Source organism: Lepidochelys olivacea (assembly GCF_965140295.1).
Source record: "Lepidochelys olivacea isolate rLepOli2 genome assembly, chromosome: 7".
Classification (NCBI taxonomy): Eukaryota; Metazoa; Chordata; order Testudines; family Cheloniidae; genus Lepidochelys; species Lepidochelys olivacea.
This window is the reverse complement of record NC_140417.1, coordinates 30,813,233-30,840,970: the sequence shown is the minus strand read 5'-3', so window position 1 is coordinate 30,840,970 and position 27,738 is coordinate 30,813,233. Positions and strand designations below refer to the sequence as shown.

The following is a 27,738-nucleotide window of genomic DNA, read 5'->3' as shown; positions in this document are numbered from 1 at the left end:
TCTCTTCAGGGGTCAGTACAGTATATTTATGTTTGCATCTGTAATTTTCACTCCATGCATCTGAAGAAGTGGGGTTTTTACTCACTAAAGCTTATGCTCAAATAAATCTGTTAGTCTTTAAGGTGCCACCGGACTCCTTGTTGTTTCTAAGGGGGAAGGATAGATCAAAGGCTAGGAAGTGGTGGAGACTGGGATCAGAGTCTGGGAACACCATGGGGGGGACCCACAATCAAAGGCTGGAAATCCAGCCCCTTCCCTCCGGCCCTGGCAATCACAAGAAACACTTGATTGTTCCCTGTTTCAGTTCTGTCACCAGTGAGGAAGCTCTGTGGTGGAAAACCACCCCCTCCACCACCTACACACAAGGGCCTAAGGGCTTCTTGAAGGGGCTGCAGCAGCCCGTCTCATTTTCTGACCCTCCTGAGAAGCCCCAAGGTCTGAATGGCCCCATGCACTGTTGGGAATATGTGACCAACTCCCCCACCCCAACCCTGGGGGGGGGGTGGGATCTGGGGGAGATGCACTCCTTTACCCCTCCCCCAAGCTAACAAGCCTCCTCCCCAAATAACCTCTCAGGGGCCAATGACCCCTAGTGCTCCCCGCTAACCTCCCAGCGCCATCCCAGCTAATCCAACCCCCTACCCAGCTAACACCACAAAAGGTTAAATACAGATCTGCTCTTATCTGTGGGCTTCCCACCCACCAGCAAATACTCCCAACTGCCTCCTGGTCCTGGAACACCCTACATGGAATCTAGTTGTCAGTTACATCTGAATGGCACTGGGCAGGGCTTCTGGGGCTGATCTGACCATGGAGAGACAGAGTGCCCCTGTCTCCCCATGGAAAGGGTCTCCCCAAAACACACACTGGGCAGGGGTGTTAGTGGGGAGCTTGCCAGGCCACTACTCTGTGCTGGGCACCCATAGAAGATACTGTATGTAGCAGCTGGCACCAAACTGCCCCCCACTCTAGCACTGAATTTGCCCGGGGGTGGAACAGGAATAGGTTCGAGCCCCAATGCCAGAGCTGAGGCACTGATCCCCACATACCTGGAGCTCCAGCTCTGTCACTGTAAGCAGGAATGCCTGACTCAGCAAAACAGACCAGGAGCCACACCCACCAAACATGGCCTATAGCCAGGCAAGGGCTGTAATCAAGTGCCAGTCACACAAGCTGTAACCAGAGACCAGTGCATCTACCTCCTTCCATGAGCAATCTCCCTGACCTGACCAGCCCCCTGCCTCTCTCAGCACCCCCTCAGCCTCCACACGCTATGTATATACCCCCTCATTTACCCCCACACTTGTGCCCCCTGGCCTCACCCCACTCTGTGCCCCCCCTTTTCTGCCATATTATGTGCTACCTGGCCTCCCCCATGCTGTATGTGCCCCCCAACATCTCCCACATTGTGCACACACCCCTTTGATGCTGCCATTCTGTATGCACCCCTGGCGTCCCCCATGTTGTATGTGCCCCCCAACATCTCCCACATTGTGCACACACCCCTTTGATACTGCCACTCTGTGTGCACCCCTGGCCTCCTCCATGCTGTACACACACAGTCCTTGCTCCTAATCTCCTCCCCCACCACACAACCCCCACTACCACCTATGCCCCTTGTCCTGCCATGTGCACGCACCTCCAGTTCTCCCCTCACACCCCAACACACACACACAGTCAAAACCTGGAGAAGGCTCCCACATTGTCATGTTGCGGCTTGAATTCTCCTGAAGCCTAGGGCATGGAAGGGACAGGGAGGAAAACAGCAGGCGCCAAGATGCTGCTCCAGAGCCACAAATGGATCCCACATGCTTCTTGCCCCATGTTGCCAGCCAGTCCGGGTGGCGCCAGGAATGGGAGAAGAATTCACAGCCCCAGGGAAAGTCTGGGCCCTGGCAGAGTCCTGGGATTCCAGCTCAGCCATCTTGGGAGAAGAATTACACAAAATGGCTGCCAGCAGCCTCTTTGTACCATTCCCGCCTTGGCAGCCATCTTTGTGTTTCCATCCATCCCCCAATAGGGTGACCAAATAGCAAATGTGAAATATTGGGACAGGGGGTTGGGGGGATAATAGGAACCTATATAAGAAAAAGACCCCAAAATCAGGACTATCCCTATAAAATCGGGACATCTGGTCATCCTACCCCCCAATAGCCATTGCATCCTGTCGGGCAGCCATCTTTGTGTCTCCCCTATCAGCAGCCCTCATCCTCCCTGGCAGCCATCATGTGCCAATCTCTCCTGGCAGCCATCTCTGTGTTATCACCCCAACAGCCATCACCCCTTGCCTGGCAGTCATCTTTGTTTTCGGCATCTTAGTGCTGCCCCCTGGGCCTGCGATGACTGAGAAAGGGGCACCCCCCACTCCTACACCAACCGGTGCCAGGGTTGCACTGTAGGGAAGCATCAGGATTGGGTGTCATTTCCTAAGAGGCCATGCCTGGGGGCCACAGGCAGAGCTAAGGGGGCACCTTCCCTGCGTGGGTCTCTGGGCTGGGGCAGAAGAAGCAGGCTTCATGGAAGCCCCAGCTCTGCTGACCTCAGCCCTGCTCAGACAAAGTGAAGGGGATACATCCCCCCTGACACACTGCATTTCCTCAGGGCGTCAGGGCTGGGGAGTCAGGACTGCAAAACCCTCAGCTTGGGGTTATGGGAGGCTCTTACGGGTCCTGCCCTAACCTGGGGGTTTCAGCCTGAATGACTAGAGTCTGTTCAGCCGCACACACCCCCACACTCCCCTTATTCCCAGTGCTCCAGCTTCTACTGCCCAGCTCCAGAATACTCCAGTGTCCACTGATCCCCAGTTCCCCCATACATCCAGCCTTCAGTGACCCCTACTGCCCATCCCAGCCACCAGTGACCTCCACTCTTCCACTCCCAGTATCCCCACATCACCCAGCCTCTGGTGTCCCCCATCATCCATTGCAGCCCTTGCTGATAGCACCCCCACTGCCTACAGTGTCTAGCCCCTATCACGCCTCCAGCCCCATTGGTCTCCATGTCCCTCTTCACCCATCGGTGCCCCATCACCCCATCAATCCCCAGTCTTCCCCTCACCAGCCCCCAGTCTCCTCTACTGACACTCTCTCCACCTATTGCCCCTCCTCCAACCCTGTTTATCCCACAGACCATGCGTGCTCCTGGCAGAAGCCTCTTCCCCCAGTTGTTGTTGCTGCTCGAACAGGAGCTGTTTGTGGTTATTTAATGAGGCCAGTCCAAGCCCTGGGCTCCTGCCAGGCCAGTTCAAGGGGAAGGGAGGGGCTCAGCTGTTTGTTGTTGTAGCATGTTTTGCAGCTGGAGTGTCCTTTCTGTGCCCTGCTGGAGAGACGCAGATAGAATTCCCTACACCCGACCTGCTCAGCCTTTCTCTCCTAGAGCCTAGGTTCTACACCCCCCTCCAGCCTAACTCCCCCAGTTTCCCCCTGCCCAACCCAGAACCCCACCTAGACTCACAATAACCCAGCCTCAGACCTCCAGGTCCACCTCCAGCCCTGGTCCCCACCACCAGCCCTAAGTCATGTCCCCCTCCTCTGGCCCAGACGGATTTCCCCCTCCACACACAATTCACACCCCCAACCCAGATCCAGGAAAATGCAGAGCCCCAAACCCACATGTAAATGACCCATATGGTGCAGGAAAGAGGGGTGAATTTAGGGGAGGCCATGCCCTGCTCCCCACCATCTCTTCCCCTCAAATTCTGCAGCTGGGCACCGAGGGATGGGATGGTTCAGGAACCCCCTGTCCTGCCAAAAGACAGGGAGTTCTAGGAATCAGAGGAAGGAGTGGGGAGCCCAGGAATCCCTTCTCCCCCTCTGCCTGGCTGGGCTCCAAAGCAGGGATGTAAACAAGGCTATAATCATAGGGAGCATGGCTGGGAACAAGCCATCCAGGGCTAGGGCCATCCCTACAGGGATTAGTGAGTCACTGCTGTCCCCAATGCCCCAGGTGACCAAAGGGCACGGTGCTGCAGAAAGCGGGATGGGAGCTCAGCAGGAGGAACTCTCCCCTCACTGTGGGCGCCCAAGGCCCCACGGTGGTGCTAGGAGCACTGTGCTCCTGGCAGCACCATCTTTAAGTTCTGCAATAAAATCCAGGTCCTTGTCTCTCATTTTTGTTGTTATTATTATTATTTATTTGCATTCTAGTAGGGCCCTAACTGAATTTGGTGCAAGGTTAGGGCACTGTCACATGGGGATCCTGGAGAAAACCTGACTGAGATCAGGGACTCCTGTTATACCGGTTGTTGCACAGATGATGACTAAGATTGGGGGCCCCATCACCTTGGGTGCAGCACAGCCACATGGTGACAGTCCCTGCTCTGAAGAGCTCACAGTCAAACTAGAGAAAGGGTGGGAGGGGAAACTAAGGCACAAAGTGCGGGAAGGGATTCTCTCAAAGTTAGTTGCAGAGCAAGGAATAGAAGCCAGCTATCCTGGGTCTCAGTACAGTGCCCCACCCTCTGGGCCGCCTGTGACCCTAGACACCTTGCTCCTCTCCTTCTCCCTCCCCATGGCAGGTACCTCCAGTATGTTGGAAGGGCCATGGCATTGTTCTGAATGCACAGGTGTTCCCCATGCAGTTCATGAATTGCACAATGTCCCTGAGACTTCTGCTGCCCCTCCCAAGCTCTCCCCTTCTTGGGGGTTTAATAGCAGGGTCTCTCTCAGAACACTGGGGCCACTAGCCTGGATCAGAGTCAAGGTCCATCTATCCCAGTATCCTGTCTTGGACAGTGGCTGGCATGAGATACTTCACAGGAGGGCGCAAGAAACCCAGCAGTTACAGACTCCACGCTCCTCCCAGAGCTAGGCATAGAATCATAGCATCATAGAATACCAGGGTTGGAAGGGACCTCAGGAGGTCATCTAGTCCAACCCCCTGCTCAAAGCAGGACCAATCCCCAACTAAATCATCCCAGCCAGGGCTTTGTCAAGCCTGACCTTAAAAACTTCTAAGGAAGGAGATTCCACCACCTCCCTAGGTAACGCATTCCAGTGCTTCACCACCCTCCTAGTGAAAAAAGCTTTTCCTAATATCCAACCTAAACCTCCCCCACTGCAACTTGAGACCATTACTCTTCCTTCTGTCATCTGCTACCACTGAGAACAGTCTAGATCCATCCTCTTTGGAACCCCCTGTCAGGTAGTTGAAAGCAACTATCAAATCCCCCCTCATTCTTCTCTTCCGCAGACTAAACAATCCCAGTTCCCTCAGCCTCTCCTCATAAGTCATGTGTTCCAGTCCCCTAATAATTTTTGTTGCCCTCCGCTGGACTCCTTCCAATTTTTCCACATCCTTCCTGTAGTGTGGGGCCCAAAACTGGACACAGTACGCCAGGTGAAGCCTCACCAATGTTGAATAGAGGGGAACGATCACATCCCTCGATCTGCTGGCAATGCCCCTACATGTACATCCCAAAATGCCACTAGCCTTCTTGGCAACAAGGGCACACTGTTGACTGATATTCAGCTTCTTGTCCACTGTAACCCCTAGGTCTTTTTCTGCAGAACCCAGGAGTCCTGACTCCCAGTCCCCTCAACTCACTAGATTACCTGCCGCTCCCAGAATAGTGAACAGAACCCAGGAGTCCTGCCTCTCAGCTGGGATCCCTGAACTCCCCTCAGTCCCATCTCTGCTGGGGCCCATACAAGTATCACATCTGTCCCACCCCCATCACAGTTACTACAGTGACTATATGGAGGGGGCAGGGCCTCACTCTGGAACCCCCCACCCTTGCCATGTTCTGGAACCGGGTTAGTCACCGCAGTAACAGATGGGGGCGGGGCAATCAGGTAGGCACCATGCTGGGGGCCCACCAGCGCTCCATGTTCACCAACGCCTGCATCAGCCCCTCCCTGGACCCCAGCGACCGGGCACCTGGCACCCTCTACCAGAAGAAGGGAAGGGTGCACCTGCTAGGGCTGCTCTCAGGTTCTCGTCCCCAAGAGGTAACTCCTGGTACCCCTCTTCCCCACTGTGTACTGGCTTCCCCCACTCTTGGGGGACCCAACATCTAAACTCTAACTTCATCATCCTGCTGTTGGGAACTCCCCCAAGGGGCAAACACCAGGGGGAAATTGTTGGGTTGGGGTTAGTTTTCTTAGGGTCTCCTTAACTGGCGCATCTCTCTCTCCCTCACTATCCTGGGTAGGTGTTTGTAGAGACACCACTGGCTAAGGAGCAAGGGAGTGGGAGTCAGGACACTCTACTCCCAGCTTTGGGAGGAGTGGGGGCTAGTGGAATAGGGAGCTTTGCGCCAGGACCTCCTAGAGGGGAAACGCCCCATGTCCCATTCCCTGCCGCCCTGAGCCAGCCAGTCTCCCTGGGGAAAAGCTGGGTCTCTCCTGCCTTTGCTCTGTGGTTTCAGGAGGAGGTTTTAAATTCTGGTGACGGAATCGTGGTCTTGATGAGGAAAGGGAAGAGGAAGGGGTCACCCAGAGGCCCCCCCTCAGGGAGAAGAGTCAGCCTAGCCCCACATTGCAAGATGCAGGAGCCATGTGTGAGTGACAGCTCTGACGGAGACCAGGACTCAGCCCCATCTGCAGGGAGGTGAGTAGGTTGCATGGGATCCTTATGGCCATTGGGACAAACTCATCCTTGCTGCAGCTCCACGGAGATTATATTAGTAGCACCTGGATGTGCTGACTGAGATCAGCACCTGTTTAGGGGAAGGTGCTGCACAGATCCCAAGACCAGGGCCACAGTTGTGCCGGGCGCTGCACAGACCCTGATCAATATCAGGGCTCCTATTCTGGTGAGTGCTGCACAGACCCCCCACCCATCCCAGATCAGGGGCCCTCACTGTCCCAGGTGCTGCACAGACCCTGACCAAGATTGGGGCTCCCACTGCACTGGACACTGCTCAGACACACAGTGAGAGACAGTCCCAGCTCCAAAGAGCTCACAGTCTAAACAGACAAAGGGAGCGGAGTGTGCTCTACTGGGTTAGAGTGGGGAGGGAGTGGCTAGGAGTCTGTTGCCAGCTCAGAGGGACAGTATATGATATCTCCTGTAGATGGACCCACTGGTCTCGTCTAGAGTGGCATGGTAGGGATGGTGATACTAAACTAGATGAGCCCTTTAGATCTGATCTGGGGGCTACCAGGTTAGATGGCCCCGTTGCTCTTACCTTACACTTATCATCTCCTCTCCTTCCCACCACCAGGCAGAGAGACGTTCCTGAGGACGCCCTTTCCTCCAAGCCAGCTCCCTCCTGCACCCCTAATCCCTTGCCTCACAGTCCCCGCCCCTCCTTCCCCTTCCAGTGGATGTGGGAGGAATTCTCACTCAATGGTCGCGCCCTCCTCCCAGCCCCTTCCCTGGACAAGGCCAAGAAGGGGGAGCTCCGCAGAGCCCCCAACAACTCCCCCCGTGAGAGTGTCCGCCCAACGGTGATAGGTTTGCAGGGGCGTGTAGACCAACGGGCTGGCAGTTCACAGAAGTGCAGCAGCGCTGAGCGGGGTAGGATCAAGCAAGCACCCCATCCCTCCCCCAGCACCCTCTCCTCACTGTATTGGAAGATGGAGGCCCGGAGCGAGGCCCGCAAACGCCAGCTCCAGGAAGAGCGGAGGCACTGGCTCCAGCTAGCTCAGCAGCTGTTGAGTCTGGAAGAGGCTGTGTCCTCCCCAGCCTGGGAGGCGGTCACCTCCGCCCAGCAGCTCCGGGCCAGGCTGAGAGCTGAGGCCCTGTGCCTGGCCACAGAGCCCCAGGACCCAAGCCCCAGGGGGCACAGAAGGAAGGGCAGGGGACTGGCCCCCAAAGACAAGACCCGGTTCCAGCCCATCATCAACCAGACCATCCCTGATTTTGAGACACTTCACAAGAAGTTCCAGGAGCAGCTGGAGAAGAGGAAAGTGAGAGGTGAGCCAAGGAGATGGATGCAATTGCTTTTGGGGTAGGGTGAGGAAGCCGCTCATACAGAACCCCTTGCCTGGTACTGAGATGGAGCTGCCTCTGAGGTGGGGCTGTTTATACAGGAATCCCTGGGGTGGGGCACAGGGGCTGTTTATACAGAGACCCCTCCCTTGGTGCTGAGATGCAGCTGCTTCTGGGGTGGAGCAGTGCAGCTGATGGGGGAGGGGTTCTGGGACCCTCCATTAATGCTTTCTGTGTCCCCCTCTTAGCCAAGCTGACCATCTGCAAACCCTTCCACCTCCATGCGGCCAGCAGCTCTCAGCACCAGCCTGGGGACGAGCTTAGAGACTGGGAGCAGCAACAGCTGCGCCAGCTCTGGAGCTTCCACTGTGGGTCCCAGTCCTGCTCAGAGTTTGACCCCCTGGCCTCGGTGCCACGCACCAGAGCCTCTGACAAACGGCAGGAGGCCACCAGGTATGGACAGTGCCCTTCAATCCATTCCCAGCTAAACCAGTCCTGGCCTCCCCACCCCCCTCCATCTCTGCTGCAGCCCCTCTGCTATTCCATCCCTAGCTCTGCTAGTACCCCTCAATCCTGACCAAGAGCGAGGGTGGCCACTCACACGTTCCCGGAATACCGAACATTCCAGTGCTACTGGGAATCGCATGAGCACACCTCCACCAGTGTCACACGAGGGACACCATTTTGAAGAGCATGCCGGATGGGGGACTAATGTTAGGAAGGCAGGACTGTCTGTCTTAAAAGCAGACAGCTGGCCTGCCTACCTAAAGCCCCCTGCTATCCCAGCCCTGGGTTCCAGCCCTCTCTGCCCCCGGCTCTGCCCCTCAATCCTGACCCGCAGCCCCCTGCTATCCCAGCCAGGGATTCCCCCCAGCCAGGGGACCTGGAACAATTTTTATAGATGCCACCTGGCTGAGCCTTCTCCTTTGCTCCTGGTGCAGGCTATTGCTGTTGGAGTGGGAGCGGCGGGAGCAGCAGGAGAAGAGGCGAGCAGAGCAGTGCCGGGTCAAGCAGCAGCAGGTGCAGAGGGAAGTGGCCAAGTGCCTGGCAGCCTACAGTCCCCCGGGCAGTTTGGCCCAGACCACGCAAAGGAAGAGGGAAGAGCTGAGGTAAGGGAGAGAGAAAGAAGGAGTAGCCTGGTGTGAGAGAGAGAGGAGTGTGGAAACCACCACATGGTGCTGCTGGTGCCTCTCTATCCCAACCCTCAGCCCCCTGCTAGCCCAGCCCAGGGCTCCCGCAAGCTCTGCTGGCACCCCTTAAATCTGACCCATGGCTCCTTACCCTCTCTTATAGGAATTAATTGTCAGTAGATAGGGCAGAGGACGGGTGCTCAGAACACCTGAGTTCTGTTCCTACCTCTACCACTGTACTTCAGCAAGTCCCTTTTTCCACTCTGGACCTCAGTTTGTTCTCTTCCCCTTGTCTGTTTCGAATGGGAGCTCGCTGGGGCAGGGACTGGCTCTCACTGGGAGGCTGTCTACAGTGCACTTAGGAGGTGTGATTGCTGAACATGCAGAAATACCTGAACTACCTTTGATCCAGGTAGCATGCTAACAATAGCTGTGTAGCCGTGGCAGCACAGATTAGCAGCCAAGTACAATCCCACCCAGAACCCTGCGTATGTTTGTACTCTGGTAGCTAGCCTGTTCCACCATCTGTGCGGCCATGACTGCACTTCTATTTTTAGCATGCTAGCTGGATTACAGCTAGCTCAGGAATGGCTACATATTCTGCAGTCACACTTCCCAGTTGCATAGTAGACAGACCCTGCATGTCTGTGCAACACCTGGTATAACAGGGGCCACGATCTTAGTCAGGGCCTCTAGATACCAATACACCTAATAATAATGATCTAGAGAACACTTTTACTTATGTGTATCTTTTCTCACATAAGTGGCCTTCTTGAAACCAGTGGGCTTGATAAAATACTAATAATTAATTGTAATAATGGTTCGTAATATAGATACGCAATAATTACATATTGATTATAATCAATAATGATTTAAAATAATGTATTAATAAATTTAATAAAAATGTATGGTTATTAACAGTGATCAATATGAAATCAACATGCATAATTATCAGTGGTAGCCTATAGTAATTCAGTAATAAATAATATTGATTTATTTTAATGTAATGCTATTAATGGTGATCAATATTAATTTAATTGTTTTGCAACAGTTCATAGTAATGTAGTTCATTTTAAACATTAGTGATTACTAGAAATTTAGTGTTAAATTTAGTGTTCCTGTCATTGTAGCAAATCTACCTCTCTGAGAGGTGGTGGCTAGGTCAGTGGAAGAATTCTTCCATCGAACTAGTGTTGTCTCCACTGGGGGTTCAGTCGGCTTAACTTCGTCACTCAGGGGTGTGGATTTTTCACACCCTTGAGCGACGTAGCTTTGTCTGCTGTAGTCCAGCCCTAAGTCTACAGAAGCACTCTTGTATCAGTATAGTTGTGTCTACACCAGAAGTGTTGCTGGCATAGCTATGTCAGCCAGGGAGTGTGAGGTTTTTCGCACTCCTAGTCAACACAGCTATGACGGCAAAACTTTGCCCTGGTCTACACTAGGACTTTAGGTCAAATTTAGCAGTGTTAAATCGATGTAAACCTGCACCCGTCCACACAATGAAGCCCTTTATTTCGACTTAAAGGGCTCTTAAAATCGATTTCCTTACTCCACCCCTGACAAGTGGATTAGCGCTTAAATCGATGTTGCTGGCTCGAATTTGGGGTACTGTGGACACAATTCGATGGTATTGGCCTCCGGGAGCTATCCCAGAGTGCTCCATAGTGACCGCTCTGGACAGCATTCTCAACTCAGATGCACTGGCCAGGTAGACAGGAAAAGAACCTCGAACTTTTGAATCTCATTTCCTGTTTGGCCAACGTGACAAGCTGCAGGTGACCATGCAGAGCTCATCAGCACAGGTGACCATGATGGAGTCCCAGAATCGCAAAAGAGCTCCAGCATGGACCGAACGGGAGGTACGGGATCTGATCGCTGTTTGGGGAGAGGAATCTGTGCTATCAGAACTCCGTTCCAGTTTTCGAAATGCCAAAACCTTTGTCAAAATCTCCCAGGGCATGAAGGACAGAGGCCATAACAGGGACCCGAAGCAGTGCCGCATGAAACTGAAGGAGCTGAGGCAAGCCTACCAGAAAACCAGAGAGGCGAACGGCCGCTCCGGGTCAGAGCCCCAAACATGCCGCTTCTATGATGAGCTGCCTGCCATTTTAGCGGGTTCAGCCACCACTACCCCAGCCATGTTGTTTGACTCCTTCAATGGAGATGGAGGCAATACGGAAGCAGGTTTTGGGGACGAAGAAGATGATGATGATGATGATGATGAGGTTGTAGATAGCTCACAGCAAGCAAGCGGAGAAACCGGTTTTCCTGACAGCCAGGAACTGTTTCTCACCCTGGACCTGGAGCCAGTACCCCCCGAACCCACCCAAGGCTGCCTTCTGGACCCAGCAGGCGGAGAAGGGACCTCTGGTGAGTGTACCTTTTAAAATACTATACATGGTTTAAAAGCAAGCATGTGAAAGGATTACTTTGCCCTGGCATTCGCGGTTCTCCTAGATGTAGTCCTAAAGCCTTTGCAAAAGGTTTCTGGGGAGGGCAGCCTTATTGCATCCTTCATGGTAGGACACTTTACCACTCCAGGCCAGTAACACGTTCTCGGGAATCATTGTAGAACAAAGCATTGCAGTGTATGTTTGCTGGCATTCAAACAACATCCGTTCTTTATCTCTCTGTGTTATCCTCAGGAGAGTGAGATATAATTCATGGTCACCTGGTTGAAATAGAGTGCTTTTCTTCAGGGGACACTCAGAGGAGCCCATTCCTGCTGGGCTGTTTGCCTGTGGCTATCAGAAATGTTCCCCGCTGTTAGCCACAGGGAGGGGGGAAGGTTGAGGGGGTAGTCACGTGGTGGGGGGAGGCAAAATGCGACCTTGTAACAAAAGCACATGTGCTATGTATGTAATGTTAACAGCAAGGTTTACCCTGAAAGAGTGTAGCCACTGTTTTATAAAATGTGTCTTTAAATACCACTGTCCCTTTTTTTTTCTCCACCAGCTGCATGTGTTTCAATGATCACAGGATCTTCTCCTTCCCAGAGGCTAGTGAAGCTTAGAAAGAAAAAAAAACGCACTCGCGATGAAATGTTCTCCGAGCTCATGCTGTCCTCCCACACTGACAGAGCACAGATGAATGCGTGGAGGCAAATAATGTCAGAGTGCAGGAAAGCACAAAATGACCGGGAGGAGAAGTGGCGGGCTGAAGAGAGTAAGTGGCGGGCTGAAGAGAGTAAGTGGCAGGCTGAAGAGAGGGCTGAAGCTCAAATGTGGCGGCAGTGTGATGAGAGGAGGCAGGATTCAATGCTGAGGCTCCAGTATGCTCCAGTGTATGGTTGAGCTGCAGCAAAGGCAGCTGGAGCACAGACTGCCACTGCAGCCCCTCTGTAACCAACCGCCCTCCTCCCCAAGTTCCATAGCCTCCACACCCAGACGCCCAAGAACGTGGTGGGAGGGCCTCCGGCCAACCAGCCACTCCACCACAGAGGATTGCCCAAAAAAAAGAAGGCTGTCATTCAATAAATTTTAAAGTTGTAAACTTTTAAAGTGCTGTGCTTAAAGTGCTGTGTGGCATTTTCCTTCCCTCCTCCACCACCCCTCCTGGGCTACCTTGGTAGTCATCTCCCTATTTGTGTGATGAATGAATAAAGAATGCATGAATGTGAAGCAACAATGACTTTATTGCCTCTGCAAGCGGTGATTGAAGGGAGGAGGGGCGGGTGGTTAGCTTACAGGGAAGTAGAGTGAACCAAGGGGCGGGGGGTTTCATCAAGGAGAAACAAACAGAACTTTCACACCGTAGCCTGGCCAGTCATGAAACTGGTTTTCAAAGCTTCTCTGATGCGTACCGCGCCCTCCTGTGCTCTTCTAACCGCCCTGGTGTCTGGCTGCGCGTAACCAGCAGCCAGGCGATTTGCCTCAACCTCCCACCCCGCCATAAACGTCTCCCCCTTACTCTCACAGATATTGTGGAGCAGACAGCAAGGAGTAATAACAGTGGGAATATTGGTTTCGCTGAGGTCTAAGCGAGTCAGTAAACTGCGCCAGCGCGCCTTTAAACGTCCAAATGCACATTCTACCACCATTCTGCACTTCCTCAGCCTGTAGTTGAACAGCTCCTGACTACTGTCCAGGCTGCCTGTGTACGGCTTCATGAGCCATGGCATTAAGGGGTAGGCTGGGTCCCCAAGGATACATATAGGCATTTCAACATCCCCAACAGTTATTTTCTGGTCTGGGAATAAAGTCCCTTCCTGCACCTTTTGAAACAGACCAGAGTTCCTGAAGATGCGAGCGTCATGCACCTTTCCCGGCCATCCCACGTTGATGTTGGTGAAATGTCCCTTGTGATCCACCAGAGCTTGCAGCACTATCGAAAAGTACCCCTTGCGGTTTATGTACTCGGCGGCTTGGTGCTCCGGTGCCAAGATAGGGATATGGGTGCTGTCTATGGCCCCACCACAGTTAGGGAATCCCATTGCAGCAAAGCCATCCACTAATACCTGCACATTTCCCAGGGTCACTATCCTTGATATCAGCAGATCTTTGATTGCGTGGGCTACTTGCATCACAGCAGCCCCCACAGTAGATTTGCCCACTCCAAATTGATTCCCAACTGACCGGTAGCTGTCTGGCGTTGCAAGTTTCCACAGGGCTATCGCCACTCGCTTCTCAACTGTGAGGGCTGCTCTCATCTTGGTATTCATGCGCCTCAGGGCAGGGGAAAGCAAGTCACAAAGTTCCATGAAAGTGCCCTTACGCATGCAAAAGTTTCGCAGCCACTGGGAATCGTCCCAGACCTGCAACACTATGCGGTCCCACCAGTCTGTGCTTGTTTCCCGAGCCCAGAATCGGTGTTCCACAGCATGAACCTGCCCCATTAGCACCATGATGCATGCATTGGCAGGGCCCATGCTTTCAGAGAAATCTGTGTCCATGTCCTGATCACTCACGTGACCGCGCTGACGTCGCCTCCTCGCCCGGTATCACTTTGCCAGGTTCCGGTGCTGCATATACTGCTGGATAATGCGTGTGGTGTTTAATGTGCTCCTAATTGCCAAAGTGAGCTGAGCGGCCTCCATGCTTGCCTTGGTATGGCGTCCGCACAGAAAAAAGGCGCGGAACGATTGTCTGCCGTTGCTCTGACGCAGGGAGGGGCGACTGAGGACACGGCTTACAGGGTTGGCTTCAGGGAGCTAAAATCAACAAAGGGGGTGTCTTTACATCAAGGAGTATTTCAGGCAGGACTTCACGGAGGGTTCCAATAAGAAATGTTGCACCTAAGTTATCGTGCTTATTGGAACAAGGAGGTTAGCCTGGCCTCTGATTGATACATGGCTAGATTTACCTCGCTGCACCTTCTCTGTGAGTGACTGCAGTGTGACCTAGAAGAATAAGTCCCCTAGACGGGGAGGGGGGGAAGCAAATGAGTACAAAACAAATCTGGTCTATTTCTTGTTTTGATCCACTCCATCTATCTTTTACATCTTTGGCTGGCAGCAGACGGTGCAGAAGGACTGCATGCCATCCACATCTCATGGCTGCTCGGCAGAAGATGGTACAGTACGACTGCTAGCGATCCTCATCTCTTGCCTGCCTGGCAGAAGATGGTACAGTACAACTGCTAGCAATCCGTATCGCCTGCCTGCTCACCATAAGACGGTTCAACAGGACTGACTGCAGGACTAAAGAGAATGACCTGGTCAAGTCACTCCAAATTTAGTCCCTGCGCCCATGTCTGCCCAGGCGCTCCCAGCCGACGTGGCCAGGAGCACCTCGGACATGACGAGGATGACTACCAGTCATACTGCACCGTCTGCTGCCAGAAGGCAATGGGTTGCTGCTACTGTGTAGCAATGTCGTACCGCGTCTGCCAGCACCCAGGAGACATAGGGTGACGGTTACCTGAGCGGGCTCCATGCTTGCCGTGGTATGGCGTCTGCACAGGTAACTCAGGAAAAAAGGCACGAAATGATTGTCTGCCCTTGCTTTCATGGAGGGAGGGAGGGAACGGGGGCCTGACGATATGTACCCAGAACCACCCGCGACAATGTTTTAGCCCCATCAGAGTGCTCCATTGTGACTGCTCTGGACAGCACTCTCAGATGCCCGATTGTTTGCCGTTGCTCTGACGCAGGGAGGGGCGACTGAGGACACGGCTTACAGGGTTGGCTTCAGGGAGCTAAAATCAACAAAGGGGATGTCTTTACATCAAGGAGTATTTCAGGCAGGACTTCACGGAGGGTTCCAATAGGAAATGGTGCACCTAAGTTATCGTTCTCATTGGAACAGGAAGGTTAGCCTGGCCTCTGATTGATACATGGCTAGATTTACCTCGCTGCACCTTCTCTGTGAGTGACTGCAGTGTGACCTAGAAGAATGAGTCCCCTAGACGGGGGAGGGGGGGAATTAAATGAATACAGAACAAATCTGGTCTATTTCTTGTTTTGATCCACTCCATCTATCTTTTACATCTTTGGCTGGCAGCAGATGGTGCAGAAGGACTGCATGCCATCCACATCTCATGGCTGCTCGGCAGAAGATGGTACAGTACGACTGCTAGCCATCCTCATCTCTTGCCTGCCTGGCAGAAGATGGTACAGTACGACTGCTAGCAATCCGTATCGCCTGCCTGCTCACCATAAGACGGTTCAATAGGACTGACTGCAGGACTAAAGAGAATGACCTGGTCAAGTCACTCCAAATTTAGTCCCTGCGCCCATGTCTGCCCAGGCGCTCCCAGCCGACGTGGCCAGGAGCACCTCGGACACGACGATGACGGCTACCAGTCGTACTGTACCGTCTGCTGCCACAAGGCAAGGGGTTGCTGCTACTGTGTAGCAAAGCCGTACCGCGTCTGCCAGCACCCAGGAGTCATAGGGTGATGGTTACCTGAGCGGGCTCCATGCTTGCCATGGTATGGCGTCTGCACAGGTAACTCAGGAAAAAAGGCGCGAAACGATTGTCTGCCCTTGCTTTCATGGAGGGAGGGAGGGAACGGGGGCCTGATGATATGTACCCAGAACCACCCGTGACAATGTTTTAGCCCCATCAGGCATTGGGATCTCAACCCAGAATTCCAATGGGCAGCTGAGACTGCGGGAACTGTGGGATAGCTATCCACAGTGCAACGCTCCGGAAGTCGACTCTAGCCTCGGTACTGTGGAAGCGCTCCGCCGAGTTAATGCACTTAATGCACTTAGAGCATTTTCTGTGGGGACACACACTCGAATATATAAAACCGATTTCTAAAAAACCGACTTCTATAAATTCGACCTTATTCCGTAGTGTAGACATACCCTTTGTAGTGTAAAGTAAGCCACACACACACACATGTGGTCCATGCCTAACCAAAACCATCTGCCCACATTGTTCCAATCCCTGGGCAAGCCTTTGTTGTACTGGGAGTGGTGCTTTACTGTCTCTCACTGCTATCTTAAATAAAGGGCAGCAGCCACCCTCACCAGCCTCAATGACATTTCACACACACACCCCACACACTAATATTCAATTATTAATTCATCACAGTGTTCACTCCGCTTGCGTGTTACATCCTTTCCCCCATCCTGTGTCTGTCTGATCTATGTAGGCTGTAAACTTTTCTGGGCAGGGACCATCTGCTACTTTGTGTTAGATGAGTGCTTTGCAAAATGGGGCCCGACCTTGATTGGCCCTTAGGCATTGCCATAATAAACTATTATTATTATGAATAATAATAATAACAACAATACTACTAATACTAATTAATAATAACAACATTAATCAATTGCCACTAGTATTTATTAATTGTTAATAGTGATATTAACCCGGTGTCTATCAATGATCATTATTAACATAATATTTATGAACCATAGAAATTAATATTTTACCATTCATAATAGAATAGTAATATTTAATATTTATGAATGATCAATATTTAATATTAACACTAAAATTAATATTGTACTCTATGACTGGAGAATTGCTAATATAGTTCCTATTATTAAGAAAGGGAAAAAGAAACTATAGGACTGTTAGTTTGACCTCAATTATATGCAAGGTCTTGGAACAAATTTTGAAAGAGAAAAGTAGTTAAGGACATAGAGGTGAATGGTCATTGGGATAAAATACAACATGGCTTAGAAAAGGTAGAAAATACCAGACCAATCTGATCTCCTTCTTTGAGAAGATAACTGATCTTTTAGACAAAGGAAATGCAGTAGAGCTAATCTACCTGGATTTCAGTAAGGCATCTGATACAGTTTCACATGGGAAATTATTAATTAAATTGGAGAAGATGAAGATTAATATGAGACTTGAAAGGCGGATAAGGAGCTGCTTAAAGGGGAGTCTACAACAGGTCATACTGAAAGGTGAACTGTCAGGCTGGAGGGAAGTTACTAGTGGATTTCCCCAGGGATCAGTCTTGGGACCAGTCTTATTTAAAATTATTACTGACTGTGGCACAAAAAGTGAGAGTGTGCTAACAAAATTTGCGTATGACACAAAATTGGGAGGTATTGCCAAAACCAAGGAGGACCGGAATATCAGACGAAAAGATCTGAATGACCTTGTACACCAGAGTAATCGAAAAGGGATGAAATTTAATTGTGCAAAGTGCAAGGTCATGCATTTAGGGACTAACAACAAGATTTTTTGCTATAAACTAGGGATTTATCAGTTGGAAGCAACAGAAGCAGGGCCGGATTGACCTTCTGTGGGCCTGGCGCCAAACATATTTGTGGGCCCCCATTGAGGCAATGGAGCATGGTGCTGGGAGGTCAGTCCCCAGACTGAGGGACTAGCCAGGGGCATGGCATGGCAGGGGTGGCCCTGCTCTGCCCAGCCCAGTGCAAGGGCACTATTTATGAACCAGCAGTTGCCAGATGCACAGTGGCCCTGTGGTGCCAGCATGCGCCTTCCCCTCGGGGGTGAGCCCAAGCCACGCCACAGAGCCCCCCGCCCAACACCCCCCCGACTCCCTATGACCAGAGTCCCTCCGGACCCACTATGCCCAGCGCCCCTCACAGACCTCCCCCAGAAATGCACAGCACTCTGCACAACACCACCCCTGCCCAGCACTCCCCTGCCCACAGCCCCAGCACAACTGCCCAGCACCCTCCACAGAACCCCCACTCCCTGTTGCCCGAACACACACATCTTCCCCCCCCCTCGCAGCCCAGCACCTGCCCCCCCACTCAGACTCCCCAGAGACCCACTCCCCCATGCCCTGCCTCCCAGCTGCACTCACCGGCCCTGCTGGGAGCGGACTGTGTCTGCTGGGCTGAGCCGGCATCGCAGCCAGGGCTGGTCCCGGAGCCGGGAATCACTCTGTCCCTTCAGGAGTGGTGCGGTCAGCCAGGCCAAGGCCTGCCCCAGCCAGGCTCCCTCAAGACGCATTTGCCTGGAGGGGCCCAGCCAAGCCCCCACACTGTCCACCCCCTTCCTCCCCCAGGCGGAGACTGGCCAGGCTCCTGCACCAGCCCCAGGCAGCTCAGCTCCGGGGATACAGGCGGGGCCCCACTGGCCTAGAGCCAGAGATGCACTGGGGTCCTGCCAGGTGGCAGAGAAGAGCAGGGGTTGGGGCCAGGGGACGTAGAGGAGTCCTCGGCCAGCCGGCAGGCAGGCAGGCTGAGAGGAGCAAGTGGTGGCGGGGGTGGGGAGGGAGCCAGCAGGCAGGTGGGGTCTTGGGGTACAGTGCAAGCGGAGCAGGCCGGGGCCCCTTCTGAGCATGGACCCAGCTCCATGGAGCCACTGGTGCCATTGTAAACCTGGCACTGGACAGAGGAGGAGAAAAATCCTGGGTATATTGGTTGATCGCAGGATGACTATGAGCTATCAGCGTGATGTGGTCGTGAAACAGGCTAATGCAATCCTAGGAAGCATCAGACTAGATATTTCCAGTAGAGACAGGAAAGTGTTAGTACCATTATACAAAGTACTGGTGCTACCTCATCTGGGATACTGTGTGCAATTCTGGTCTTCCGTGTTGAAGAAAGATGAATTCAAAGTGGAACAGGTACGGAGAAGGGCTACTAGGATGAGCCAAAGAATGGAAAACCTACATTATGAGAGGGAAATCAAAGACCTTGGCTTGTTTAGCCTAACCAAAAGAAGGCCGAGGGAGATATGATTGCTCTCTACAAATACATCAGAGGGATAAATACCAGGGAGGGAGAAGAGTTATTTAAGTTAAGCACCAATGTGGACACAAGAACAAATGGATGTAAACTGACCATCAACAAGTTTAGGCTTGAAATTAGGTGAAGGTTTCTAACCATCAGAGGAGTTTGTTTGTCAGAGGGTGGAGATGGATGGCAGGGGAGAGATCACTTATGTTCTTATGAGTGAAGCTCTGGATCAGCCTTCCTAGGGGAGCAGTGGGGACAGAATATCTAACTGGCTTCAAGACTGATCTTGATAATTTTATGGAAGGGATAGTATGATGGGACTGCCTACAATGGCATGTGGCCCATCTGTGACTGCCAGTAGCAAAAATCCCCAACGGCTGGAGATGAGACACTCGAAGGGGAGAGCTCAGAGTTAGTACAGAGAATTCTTTCCCAGGTATCTGCTTGGCGAGTCTTGCCCATTTACTCAGGGTCTAACTGATTGCCATATTTGGGGTTGGAAAGGAATTTCCCCCCGGGTCAGATTGGCAAAGACCTTGGGTGGTTTTCACCTTCCTCTGCAGCGTGGGGCATAGTTCACTTGCAGGTTTAAACTAGTTGAAATGGTGAATTCTCTGTACTTGAAGTCTCTAAACCATGATTTGAGGACTTCAGTAACTCAACCAGAGATTAAGCATCTATTACAGGAGTGAGGTTCTGTGGCCTGCCATGTGCAGGAGGTCAGACTAGATGATCACGATAGTCCCTTCTGACCTTAAAATCTATGAGTCTATAATTATTAATATAGATATTTAGTATTTATGAATATGTATCTTAATTTAATATTAACTGCTTTAGTGAATATATTCATATTCTTGATAGTGATATTATTTATGAATATAAATCATGATTCATATAATATTTTTAAACATAGTCGCTAGTGTTGGGAACACTGGGGCATGGCCACTAGGTAACTCGAGGGGATGGAAGACCACGAGTGTCGATGAAGCCCCCTCGCACTAGGCCCCGGTGTCCTTGGCCCCCCCCTCCTGCCTGGAGGCACTCGCAGCAGCTCTGCGTGCTAGGCCCAAGTGTCCTTGCCCCCCCCCCCCCCCCCCGCCTGGAGGCACACACAGCAGTTATGCTGAGAATCTGCAACAGTATGTTGCAGAGTCAGACTGCCTGAAACTAAGCAAGGCCAAACAGGGGAGATATGGAAGAACAATGCTGAATAAAGCAGCTTTATGTATAGTTTAACAAATGATACAGAGAATCAGGGAACTAGCTGGGAACTGGATTGGCTGGCTATATGGATACTTGGGGCAGCTTGCTATTGGATAAGTATGCTGGGAAAAAGGATGTATAAAAGCCTGTGTAACTTCCTGCTCTGTGTACAGGATTTGAGATTCAAATCTCCCTGTACCTTTTTGAAGCTTCAAATAAACTTTTCTGCTTCTCCACCCCGTTGTGATTATTGGGTGTAGCACACCGGGTAACGAACCAACTCAAGCTGTTGTTCAGCCTCTCGGCACTGGGTGCCGGCAACACTAGTATTAATTTATTGTTTGCTGTGTTTTGTAGCCATGTTGATCTCAGGATATGAGAGAGACAAGCTGGGTGAAGTAACCAACAGAATTTGGTCCATTAAAAAATATTACATCACCTAGCTTGTCTCTCTCAGTATTAATTTAGTAATTGTTAATAGTGATATTAACTTAGTATTCAGGAACTACTGATATTTTAACATTTATTAACAATAGTAATTTATATTTAGTAATTAGTAGTGGTGAGTAATATTTAGTATTTATGAATGATCAACATTAATTTAATATTTATTAACATGACAATATATTTTAGTATTCAGTGCATACTCTTGGGTAGAGTACTGGACTGGGACTTAGGAGACCTGAGTTCTATTCATGGCTCTGCAAGTGGCCTGCTGGGTGACCTTGAGGAAGCCACTTCACCTTTCTGTGCCTCAGTTTCTCCATCTGTAAAATGGGGATAACGATACTGACCTCCCTTATAAAGCACTTTGAGATCTACTGCTGAAAAGTACTATAGAAAAGCTAAGTATCTATTTGTATTCTCCTTCGTTTTGTCCCATCACTCAGGGTCAGCAGTTCTTGTCCTTCATCTCCAAGCGTTCTTGTCAAGTGGGTCTTCCAAGCTGACAAAAACCTTTTCATGTCCTCCTTCAGCATCTCTAACCATCTTTTTCTAGCTCTTCCTTGTGGTCTTTGTCCTGTGACTAGTAGTTCTTGTCTCTGGCTACCATATCCCACATCTCGTCGTCTCACATGACCCAGCCATCTCAGTTGATACTCCCTCAGCTTTTCTGTGATGGTGGCTACCTGCATCATGGTTTGTACTGTTTCACTGCATAGCCTATTAGCTCTCATCTTACTCAGTGTCCACCTGTAATAAGTTTGGATATTTCCCCAAAAATCTTGTTAGTATTGTTACCGTTGGTTTGGTCGTTGTCTTACCTCCATAGAATCCTTAAATCTCAGACTAACTTCCCTATCCACAAGCCTCCACCACTTTATCCGTTGTCCCACAAGTCATCTTCTGTCTTTTAATAGTAACTAATATTTAGTATTTATGAATGATTGATATTAATTTAGTATTTATGAACAGTACTAAACAATATTTTGATATCTTAAAAGAGAATATTAATTTGTAGTTATGGATATCAATCAATATTAATTTAATATTTGTTAAAAACATTAAGAACATAAGAACAGCCATACTGGGTTAGACCAGAGGTCCATGTAGCCCAGTATCCTGTCTTCTGAAAGTAGTCAATCCCAGGTGCCCCAGAGGGAATGAATAGAACAGGTAATCATCAAATGATCCATCCCCTGTCGCCCATTCCCAGCTTCTGGCAAACAAAGGCTACGGATACCATCCCTGCCCATCCTGGCTAATAGTCATTGATGGACCTGTCCTCCATGAACTTATCTAGTTCTTTTTAGAATCCTGTCATAGTCTTGGCCTTCACAACATCCTCTGGCAAAGAGTTCCACAGGTTGACTGCGTTGTGTGAAGAAATACTACCTTTTGTTTGTTTTAAACCGGCTGCCTTATGAGAAGGAGTAAATAACACTTCCTTATTTATTTTCTCCACACCAGTCATGATTTTATAGGTCTCTTTCATATCTCCCCTTAGTCGTCTCTTTTCCAAGCTGAAAAGTCCCAGTCTTATTAATTTCTCCTCATATGGAAGCTGTTCCATACCCGTAATCATTTTTGTTGCCCTTTTCTGCACCTTTTTCAATTCCAATATATCTTTGTTGAAATGGGGCGACCACATCTATACGCAATATTCAAGATGTGGGTCTACCATGAATTTATATAGAAGCAATATGATATTTTCTGTCTTGTTATCTATCCCTTTCTTAATGGTTCCCAACATTCTGTTAGCTTTTTTGATGGCTGCTGCATATTGAGTGGATGTTTTCAGAGAACTATTCACAATGACTCCAAGACCTCTTTCTTGAGTGGTAACAGCTAATTTAGACCCCACCATTTTATATGTATAGTTGGGATTATGTTTTCCAATGTGCATTACTTTGCATATATCAATATTGAATTTCCTCTGCCATTTTGTTGTCTAGTCACTCAGTTTTGTTAGATCCCTTTGTAACTCTTCACAGTCTGCTTTGGACTTAACTATCTTGAGTAGTTTTGTATCATCTGCAAATTTTGCCACTTCACTGTTTACCCCTTTTTCCAGATCATTTATGAATATGTTGAATGGGACTGGGCCCAGTACAGACCCCTGGGGGACACCACTATTTACCTCTCTCCATTCTGAAAACTGACTGTTTATTCCTACCCTTTGTTTCCTATCTTTTAACCAGTTACTGATCCATGGGGGATCTTCCCTCTTATCCCATGACAGTTTATTTTGCTTAAGAGCGTTTGGTAGGGGGCCTCGTCAAAGGCTTTCTAAAAATCTAAGTGCACTATATCCACTGGACCCCCTTTGTCCACATGCTTGTTGATCCCCTCAAAGAATTCTAATAGATTGGTGAGGCATGATTTCCCTCTACAAAAAACATGTTGACGCTTCCCCAACAAATTATGTTAATTTATGTGTCTGACAATTCTGTTCTTTACTATAGTTTTCCCGGTACTGAAGTCCGGCTTACCGGCCTGTAATTGCTGGGGTCACCTCTGGATCCCTTTTTAAAAATTGGTGTCACATTAGCTATCCTCCAGTCATTTGGTACAGAAGCTGATTTAAATGATAGGTTACATACCACAGTTAGTAGTTCGGCAATTTCATATTTGAGTTCCTTCAGAACTCTTGGGTGAATATATCTGGTCCTTAATTTATCAATTTGTTCTAAAACCTCCTCTAATGACACCTTAATCTGGGACAATTCCTCAGATTTGTCACCTAAAAAGAATGGCTCAGGTTTGGGTATCTCCCTCACATCTTCAGCCGTGAAGACTGATCCAAAGAATTCATTTAGTTTCTTCACCAATGGCCTTCTCGTCCTTGAGTATTCCTTTAGCATTAATATTAATTGAATAATTTATAATAGTGATTAATATTTTAGTATTAATTATTATCAATAGTATTTAATCTTTGTTATATAATATAGCTATATTAATTATTAATAACAGTGATCAGTAGCTATTTAGTATTTATTATTGTTATTAACCACTAGGTGTCGCTGGTTCCCCACAAAATCCTGCTCCTATCCTGGCTGGGTCTTAGGGTGAATGGGACCCAAAAGTGTGTGGGGGTGTGTGTGTAAAAATTAGGAGTTAAAAAAACACACATACAAAAACCAAGAGTGAGAGACTGTCAGCATGGAAACATCTGGTAAAGATACACCCTGGTCATGCTGACACGCATCACAAATGCACCCCGATAACCAGACTCCCCCAACACACCATCACTCAGACATCTGCTACATTCAGACACCCCAGCTACACCCAGACACACTATCTCCCCGCCGACACCCAGACATGCCGACTTCTACAACAACACCTCTCATCCCCCGCAATACTCAGACATAACAACACCTAAACATCAGCCTAATACATGGACACTCAGACAGTCTGACACCTCCCTCTGTTATCCTCCCTTGACACCCCAACACCCAGACACACTGATTTCCGCATTGACAACCAGAGACACTGACACACACACATTCTGACACCTCCCAGTTCCAGACAAACAGACACCCCTCTCTAATTCGTCTGCACACACTAACTCCCAGACACTTTGATCACCACCAACGTCCAGGCATACTAACATTCAGATTCTCTCCTAACACACTGACACCCAGACACCCCAACACCCCTCAACATCCAGGCAACCTGACACACACACCCCAACATCCAGACATACTGACTTCCACAAACACTCACGACACCCCCCAACACACACACCCTGAACACCCTGACACACGAACATGCAGACACACTGACACCAAGACATAAACCCTACATACAGACATACCCCCGCACAATGCCCAGACACACACATACTACACACAACTACACCTACACAGACACAAACACACTTGGATACACATCCACACTTAGGGTGACCAGATGACAAGAACAAAATATCGGGACACATGGGGGGGTAGCCACAGGCTTACCCCCCCCCCCCCATCAGGGCCGGCTCTAGTTTTTTTGCAGCCCCAAGCAACAACAACAAAAAGCCGGAGTGCCACCAAAGCAAAATATTGGGACAAATGGGGCAAACAACTATATATCAGGACGTCTGGTCACCCTATCCACACTCTACACACCACACGGACACCAACAGTGACACACACAAAGACCTCTGAGGCCTCCTGGGCCCAGACATTGCAGCGAGTGCTGGGCTGAAACTGGGGAGCCATGTGACTGGGGCAAGTGTTAAATGACCTAAGTGAAAAGGGAAGATTTGAGATAAGCTTGATAGGCATATTTCAGATTCAAATCCAAACCCAAAGATTCTGCAGGATCACCCAGCGCCCCCACCCTCACCCAGGCCCTATAGAGCCTCCAGATCTCTCATACCCTATAGATCTCCCACAATTTCCCAGACTTCACAGAGCCTCTTGCATCTCCCAGCCCCAATGGCCCAGCCCCTATATATCCCCTGGTTCTCCCAGGCCCTATAGTTCCCCCTGGATCCTCCAACTCTACTGGACCAGATCCTAAAGGACCTGGAGCGCAGGTGTTGGGATTGGGGGATCCGTTCTGATCCTGGTGGGCGGTAATATTCCCCCAGTGCAGCCAATGCCCTGGGGCAGAGGATCCAGTAGATCCCTGAGCATCCTTGTGAATGGGCACTGAAGGGGGGGCAGTGATTGAGGGTGGGATTCTCTGCAGTCACTTTCTCTGTGCTGTTGCTCTAGGAGGCTGGAGCAGCAGCGCATGGCAGAGTATGATGCCCAGCTGCGGGAGATCCAAGAGAGGGTGGAGAGCCGGCCCTACCTCTTTGAGCGTGTCATGCAGGTGAGAGAGGAGTGGGGGCTAGTGGGTTAGAGCAGGGGAAGGAGGCTGGGAGTCAGGACTCCTGGGTTTCATCTCTGGCTCTGGGAGGGGAGTGGGGTCTAATGGTTAGAGAAGGGGGAACTGGCACCCAGGACTCCTCAGTTCTATCTTGAGATCTGGGAGGGGAGTCTAGTGGTTAGAGCGGGGAGGCTGGGAGCCAGGATGCCTGGGTTCTATTCCTGGTTCTGAACGCCCCCATTGCTCTCTTGGCTAACGGAGATCCCCATTAGCTCAGCTAGAAGAGGTTTGAGTGTGGGCAGTGAGGTGGGCAGTCTGAGCCCAGCTCCGTTCTGTGTGTGATTCGAATGATGTCCCTGCCTCTCGCCCCACAGACCAACGCCCGCCTGGCTGTGGAGCGGCGCTTCTCCCAGGTGCTGGCAGCGCTGGGCATCGATGAGGGGCTGCTGTGGAGACATTCAGGGCGCCTGGCCAAGGGCAACACTGCCAGGACAGCTGGAAGAGCCACACAGAGGCGATCACGGAGCATCTCCTAGACCAGGTGCTGGATATCCCCCATGGATCCCGCTGTCCTGGGCCCTATACATCCCCCTGTCCCTATAGATCCGTGCTGGATCCCACTGCCCCAGGTCTGATAGAGTCTCCCTGGATTCCACAGCTCTGAGCCCTATAGATCTCACTGCCTTGGATCCTATAGCTCACCATCTGGCTGTCCCAGACCCAAGCACTATGGATCACCTGGATGCTGGGTACTCCAGGCTCTATAGATCCAGCTGGATCTTCCATTTTCCTTTGTCCAGGGTCGATAGCTCTCCCAGCACAGGGCCTTCTGAACCTCCTGGGTCATCCAGCCCTCTCAGGACTCCTAGGTTCTATTCCCACCTCTGGGAGGGGAGGGGGAATCTAGTGGTTCCTTTGGTTCATGTCCTGCTAACAGGTTGCAGCTGAACAAGAGGCTAGAGTCTCCTCTGGACTCTCTGGACACCGCCTGAAAATAACCCCGGCTGGAACGGAGAAGGGTCACATACAGCTCCCTGCATTAGAGATGCAAAGTACCAGCAAATAAATGAGTCTTTGAGAGCAGAGTTTGCTTTTTTCTTACTGGAATTACTGCACCAAATCGAGCAGGGGGCGTGCTGAACCGGAAACCAAGACAGCCAGGACTCCTGTGTTCTATGCCTGGCTTTGGAAGGAGGATGTGGCCCAGTAGTTAGAGGAGGGCAGGAGGCTGGGAGTTATTATTATTGTTATTTTTATTACTATTTTTATTGTTATTTAGTATCAGCTAGAGGCCTTGGCTGAGATGGAGGCCCTTGTAGTGCTGGGTGCTGCACAGACCCTGACTGAGATTTGGGCCCCCGTTTTGCAGTCCGCTGCATAGACCCCCCCAGTGAGATTGGGGCCCCCACTGTGCCAGGCAATGCACAGACCCTGACCAAGCTTGTGGCCCCCATTATGCTGGATGCTGCATAGACTCCAACTGAGATTGGGTGCCCCATTTTGCCTGGTGCTGCGCAGACACAATGAGAAAGAGTCCCTGCCCCGATGAACTCACAGTCTATAGTTTTCAGGGTTAATGCCTCACTGAGAAGCGTGGAGCAGCTCCCCCTTCCTGGAGCAATCAGCTCAGGCTCTGTGCAGACTCAGGCAGCTGTTGCTGCATTGGTAATACTGGGATTGTGGGGTGCTGTTCGGTGGCAACCATGGGATCATGGATGGGATGGTGCCTGGCAGATTAAATTAAAAACAGTAGGGGGATCGTGGGAAATCCATTTTAGGGACAGTAAAAACATCAAATATGTTGCCAGGGGGTTGGGAGCGCCCAAGTCCGGAGAGACAGAACCCTAGTATCATGGAGCACGGCTGAAGAAAACATGGCCTGGGGGAGGAAAGAGTACAGCCGTGCTGCATCCACTGGGATGGGGCAAAGGAAGCTGTCAGTCCTGGTGTTGCCCCCAGCCCCAGATCCCCTCAACCCTGTATCCTCCTACAGCCCATGTTCCCCTCACCTTCCAGCCCTGAGTCCCCCACAACCTTAGATTCTCCCCTCCACTCCCCACAACCCCAGACACCCAACAGCCCTAGTTTCTCTCCCGCACAGCCCAGCTCCCCTCACCTCCCCCCTCCACTTGAGACAGCCCTAGATCCCCTCTTACCTGCAGGCTTCCTTGCCTCTCCCTACCTAGGCAGCTGCCTGCTTCCCAAACCTCTGTTCAAGCT

At 50.7% G+C, this 27,738-nt stretch overlaps 1 protein-coding gene across 1 annotated transcript; it reads left to right on the top strand.

Moving 5' to 3' along the window:
* Positions 1–5,801: 5,801 nt before the first annotated feature.
* Positions 5,802–26,571, top strand: TSGA10IP (testis specific 10 interacting protein; the record flags this gene model as incomplete). The annotated part of the gene is made up of 7 exons (XM_084635093.1): positions 5,802–5,948; positions 7,266–7,860; positions 8,124–8,328; positions 8,817–8,984; positions 25,422–25,521; positions 25,893–26,059; positions 26,456–26,571. The coding sequence occupies 6 exons, from the start codon at positions 5,802–5,804 to the stop codon at positions 26,052–26,054; spliced, it is 1,377 nt and encodes a 458-aa protein (XP_084491219.1). The 3' UTR covers positions 26,055–26,059; positions 26,456–26,571.
* Positions 26,572–27,738: the final 1,167 nt, after the last annotated feature.